At 43.8% G+C, this 6109-nt stretch overlaps 1 protein-coding gene across 1 annotated transcript; it reads right to left on the bottom strand.

The window, feature by feature from the left end:
• Positions 1-373: 373 nt before the first annotated feature.
• Positions 374-4874, bottom strand: LOC141730240 (uncharacterized). Its single transcript, XM_074547670.1, has 4 exons — positions 4846-4874; positions 3960-4547; positions 3827-3899; positions 374-451 (listed from the first exon to the last, which is right to left on the bottom strand). Exons 1-4 carry the CDS (start codon positions 4872-4874, stop codon positions 374-376), a joined length of 768 nt encoding a protein of 255 aa, XP_074403771.1.
• Between the last annotated feature and the right edge of the window lie 1235 nt (positions 4875-6109).

The raw sequence follows: 6109 nt of genomic DNA, 5'->3' as shown, positions 1-6109 counted from the left end.
TTTCAGATGATTCTCATGTCCCTCGGGGTTCTCCTGTAAAAGCAAGAACAACAAAAAATCATGCCACTGAGAGGCAGAAAGGAGTTTAAAATGAGGGGATTATCCAGCATGTGTCTATGTGGTGCTCTTTTCCAAGAGCGTCAGAGGCTACCCATGCATATTTATTCAGAGGGGTTTTCAGCACAAGTGGTACCTCGCCCACCGTGGGGAGGTCCACTAAGACAGGTTGTCCAGGGTAATGTGATGGATTGTTTGCATCGTCGGGACCTTCCAGTGAAGGGATGATGCTTGGAGGTATGGGGTAAAAAGCAGTAACTTTGGGGCAGCCGTTCACCCCCCACCTGCCATTTACCCCCTTAACAGCCTCCCACAGTCAACAGTCCCAGTTTGCTTTCTGGGGCATAAGGAACCGCTTTAAAAGGCCATTTGTCCTTTCCACGATCCCGTTAGCCTGAGGGTAGTAAGGAGTATGAAAGGTCCACTTTATGCCTTTGGCTCTGGCCCAATCCTGAACCACCTTGGCAGTAAAGTGAGACCCGTTGTCAGACTGAATTTCTTGTGGCTTTGGAAAAGTTCCAAACCACCCCTGCAATGCTTTAACTGTATTATCACCTGTGACCCTTTTAAAAGCATCAGCTTGTACCAACCCAGATACAATTTCCACTCCTACCAACACAAAATGTTTACCTCATGACTTCTTAAAAGGACCAATATAATCTACCTGCTACACATCCCACAAGCCTTTACCTTTCCTCAAATGCAGAGGATCATCTTCTAAAGGATGCCTTTCCAGTCGCTTGCGGCACTGTTCGCAGGCCGATATGCATGTTTTACACATTTCCCTGGTGACTGGCCAGTCGCGGGCGTGTGTTTCCTCGTACAGATCTTTGGCACCTGTGTGCTGTCTTTTTACATGTAACCATTCTAACAGTTGATTCCAATCCTCTGAAATAGTTTCTTTTTTTAGGGGGCTAAGCCTTGCTAGTTCATCAACTCTGTTGTTCCATTCACCTGCTTGATTCCCATCTGTTTGATGAGAAGCTACCCAACCAACCAGAAAGTTTCTTTTACTGGCGATTTCTAGGATTTCTTTGCATTTATCTTTCTGCCACACTGGGATTTTGTTAACTTCCCAGCCATTCTGTTGCCAGAAAGGGAGCCACTCAGTGCAGCCTCTGTATACTGCATATGAATCAGGGTAGATGTAAACAGGAGAAGTGTTTTGTGCCTCACGCTGGAAAACACTCCAGAGAGCTATGAGTTCTCCTACCTGAGTGCTGCCCTCCCCTTCTGTGATGATTTTTTTCACCAGATGAAATATGTAAAGCGGCCGCCTTATATTTCCAAATCTTTCTTTCCTGCTTTGAAGAAGCATCCGTAAACCAACAGTTTGCTGCTATTTCAGGTGAGAATGGTAGTGCTACTTTTATTACAGAAACAGGTTTGTCTTGACTACTATCCAGGCTCTCAGTGTCTTGTATTGCCAAGAATTTTGCAGCACCTTCTGTGACAGAAAAGCTATTGCAGTAGTTCTCTATCTGAGCATACCATTTCCTGACTGACAACATTTGGGCTATACCGCCAGGTGGAGGGGTCCCATTAGTGTCAGCTTTAATTACCTTGAAGGGACCTCTCAAGATGATAGCTTATTGCCGTGTGATTTTTTCTACTTCAATGAGAGCTAAGCTAACAACAAACAATCCTTTTCCCAGGTAGTGTGTCTTTTCTCAGCATCTTTAAAACCATGGGAAACCTGAGGGCCTCGTTGGACCCTCAGGATCTCGCTGCCAGATGTGTATTGATAGTCCTGAGGAGGCAAATCCCCATTCCACTTGGAAAGGGTCTTTAGGATGAATGGGCCCCAATGCCTGATGTGCTGTGGCTTCAAAAATCAGCAATTGTAATACTTCCTCCTGAGAAGGAGTCCAATCTCATTTGACTCCTTTCCTTAGTAAGTTGTAAAGGGGCCTAGCAATGACTGAGAAATCTGGGATATGTTTCCTCCAGAATACTAACAGTCCTAAGGCTTACTGGAGGTCTTTTTTGTTTTCGGGCATTTTTATTTGCTCTAAAGAAGTTAAAGTGTCAGGTGCAATGCATGTGCTACCAGATCACCACCAAATTCCCAGAAATTTTACTTCCTGAGAAGGCTTTTGAATTTTCTCTGAAGGAATCTTTAAATCAAGGCTCTCCAGATGAGAGATTATATTCTGCTGGAGATCCCCCACTTCTTTAATTTCCTCTCCTCCCACCAAAATGTCATCAATGTATTGGTACACAGCTACAGTGTCAGGTTTAGGTATTTTTTCTAATTCCTTATCTAAAGCATGGTGTGCTAGTGTTGGAGAGTGTTTGTATCCCTGAGGGAGTCTGGTGAATGTGTACTGTTGTCCCTCCCATGTGAATGCAAAGCGATCCATGTCCTCTGGCTGTATAGGTATCATGAAGAACATGTCTTTGACATCTATGGTTGCCATGATTGTGTGAGCTTTTTCTTGTATTGATGTTATTAGTTCAGCTAAATTTGGCACTGCTGCAGTCGGAGGGTCAGTGTTGGCATTGAGCCTACGGTAATCAATCGTAAGTCTCTACTTCGTGTTGGGCTTTCGGACTGGCCACATGGGTGAATTGTATGGGGAGTGTGTGTTAATAATTATTCCCTGATCACGCAAATCCTGAATAACTGGTTTGATGCCTTCTCTAGCTTCAGAAGGCAAGGGATACTGTTTCACATTGACTATTTTACTGTAAGGCAGTGCAGGTGCGGTCTGAAGCAGCCTAATGTTAAGTGGCGGAGTGCCAAAAGACCACAGAAAACCCTCAGTGTCTTCCCACTGCCTTCCTGCAAGGACATCCATCCCTAGCAGATTATTCGGGATGTCCCCAATTACCATTTTGACAACCAATTGATTTTCTTCTCCAGGGAGTGTTACTTTGACCAGAGCAACATTCATTGGTTCTATGGTTCCTAAAGCATTAAGAACGCAGCATTGCCTTATTGTTGGAACAACTCCACACTTCTGAGCATCTCTGTGTGTAAGTGCGGAGATCTGGGCTCCCGTATCAACAGTTTATGTTACCAGAACTTTTTTGGGGCCCATGATTGCTGTAATTAACATGTCTCCTGGTTTATTTTTTGTGAGCATTCGTAAGTAAACCCAACCTCCACCCCTTCGCTCACCTGTAAACAGTGGAGATATTAGTTTCCCGAAAGCTCTGTTGGTGTAGATTCAGTGTTTGTGTTTTGGGGCACGGGCGGGTGGGCAGTTATGTTGCTTAGGCTCTGTGAAAGAAGTTGCGAAAGAGTTACTGCCGGCTTACTGCTAGTGCTTTTCAGGAGACACGCAGCCAGGGTTTCACTGTCCAAGTTCTGTGAAAGAAGCTGAGAAACAGTTCTTTGGCTCAGTGGCTGTGTTCTGTGGGAGAGGCTGAGATGCAGCTTCACTGCCCAGATTCCGAGGGAGAAGCTGGGAAAAGATTAACTTTGGCTCATTGCCTGTGTTCTGTGGGAGAGACTGTGATGTACTGTGTGTACTGTACTGTGTATTGGTAGGAGCGTTTGTTAGTTTCTGATGAGGTAGAGGGATCGGTGCACTAGGCTGGGTAGGGGGGTTTGGCCTCCCTAAATTCCAGTTAGTTATGATTTGCTGCAATTTTTCAAGTGGTAAACCATCCATTATGTCCCGGGGGACCCCTTTTTTATTCCCAGCATCCACCAGCATTGTCTGTTGGAAATATGTTTTCCTGGTTCTGTGTTTTCAGGGTTAGGGGCTCCCATAAACCGGACACCTTTTGTTTTTTCTGATTTTTCCTCTAGGCTTTTTACAGGCCCATACTGTCTCCAAAAATTTATTAAATCAACTGCTACCTCATTCCATGTCCAGTTTTTGCGGCTGCTGCTAGATGCGTCTGATGGTGTTGTGGGGGTCTGTGTTGGTGTATAGGGTGATGGGGCAGACTCAGACTGATCAGTGGAGTTGTTAAGAAATCTATCCAGTCTATCTATTGGGCTTAAAGCCATAATTGTTTTTTGAATAGTAATTGCTGTTGATTTCAATGTTTCTGGAAGCCCACGAATTAAAGGGGTCATAATTTCAGGCTTCACAGGCAGTTGCATTGGGGATTCAAAACCAGGAATTAATTTTCTCTCATGAATCATTTGCAAACATGCAGCTTTTTGTACACTTTCTAAGATCTGGTCGGAGGTAGTGGCAATTGCCAGGGGATCACCCCTTTCCAAGGGATTTATTCCCCCGGCCCAATAGGCTGCATGTTGTGTTAGAGACCAGGAGTCACACTTATCTCCTGTTGTTAGGAAAACACCACGTCCCCAGTATGCACTGGCTTCTTGTTCAGTTAACTTAATCTGGTCTCCGCCAGTGAGAGACACACAGAACACATACTCCGTTTCTGATTCATGAGGAAGTCGTCCAAATTCCTTTTTCAATTTAGTTAATTCGGTAGCGCTGAATGGTGTTTGTTTAGTTGTTATGTGGGGATCCAGGTCTTCATCATTAATATAATTATATTCAGTTTTAATAAAAAGTCTCAAACGAGGACAGCAATTTTCCCCACAATTTTTAACTGTTTCAGATTCTTTGTAAGGATAGTTTTGTTTTGCTGCCTCGAGCTCTTTGTATGGATAGATTTTTTTAATGCAAGGTGTTCCTTTTTCTTCCTCCTCTGTAGAGGAGTTGATTTTGTGTATGTTTTTGGTGTGTTCTTCTCTGAGGGCAGCTCGCAGCATGTAAATTTCATTTCTATCCTCATTTAACTGTTTTTGCAAAATTTCAACTAAATTTTGAAGGGAGTCTATAATTATCATTTCCTCACTTCTCCATTTACAGCGGTTTTCTATGGCTGCAGTGAGACATGCTCCGAGAACTGAGCAAAGAATGTTCTTATTTTTACCTATTTTGAATTTTGATTCATGTTGCAGAGAACATATTCTATCAATGACATTTTCCAAATTAAACCAATTGTTCTCTGTCCAAGTTTCTCCACCAGATGACGGTTTTGCATTGTGTTTAGCAAGCAACGCGTAAAAGTCAGCTTTTGCTTTAGGATTGAGATTTTCATTCATTTTGTGTGAAGGGACCAGAACTATACCAGGGAGCTGATTTGTGAACTCAAGTTACACAATCATACAGACCTTTTTATGCCCTTTGTCTCCCTAGATAGCTGAAGAAACAAAATCTGTCTGGAAGGCACTGTTTTAATTGCTTCAGGTTTGTCCCTTCCTTCCCAGACTGTCCAGATACACAATCACACTCACACACGCACACAAATGTTTTCTTTGTGAAGGGACCAGAACCTAGAAGAGGGGGAATGCCACTCAGCCTTCGCTGGGCCACCCCTTGCTCCATGTGTAGGTGAAGGGACAATATCTGTCTAAAAGGCACAGCTTAATTTCTTCAGGTCTGTCCCCTCCCTTTTAGACAGTCCAGGTACACAAATACAGCAGTAACAACAGTAACAGGTTCAGATACAACTCCAATACAACATCAATTCCAATATCAATATCAGGATTAGGAGGAGTATCAGTGTCGGTGTCCGTGTCGGTAAGATCAGTAACAGAAGTGACAGTAACAGTTTCCCCTGCTTTTGCACCGAAAAATCTTTTGTGTCAATTCCAGAGCCTGTGTGCTCAATCAAGGGTGAGATTTGGCTTTGGCATATGCAGTCTGACGGAGATTACAGACTACACAGAACCTGCAAAATCTCACTGGCTACCAGAATCCCATCCTCGTCGCCAATTATGTGAGGGTCCACCTGAAATGAATGGGTGACGAATGATTTTTTTGGTGCAAAAAATAACCAACAAAGGCACAGGGGTTTTGCAGTAACAAATCAACAAAATGCAATTTTATTAATGATAACCACAACTGAATATGCATTTGGTTAGGGAATCTGGGGAAGAGAAGGGTAAGACAAGGGAAAGAGGGAGGAAAGAAGGTTAGGGAGGGGCTTATAGCTACCGAAATGTGATGTCTTCGGGGGTCCCGCCGCCAAAACTCGCTGGTGCACGCTTTGGGGAGATCTCAGAGGACAGTCGGAACCGAACCCCAAAATATACTGTTCTTGGTTGGGGGAAGGGTGGCCGAAATTT

This window comes from Zonotrichia albicollis, chromosome 9 (genome assembly GCF_047830755.1).
Source record: "Zonotrichia albicollis isolate bZonAlb1 chromosome 9, bZonAlb1.hap1, whole genome shotgun sequence".
NCBI lineage: Eukaryota > Metazoa > Chordata > Aves > Passeriformes > Passerellidae > Zonotrichia > Zonotrichia albicollis.
This window is presented reverse-complemented; position numbering and strand designations above follow the sequence as displayed.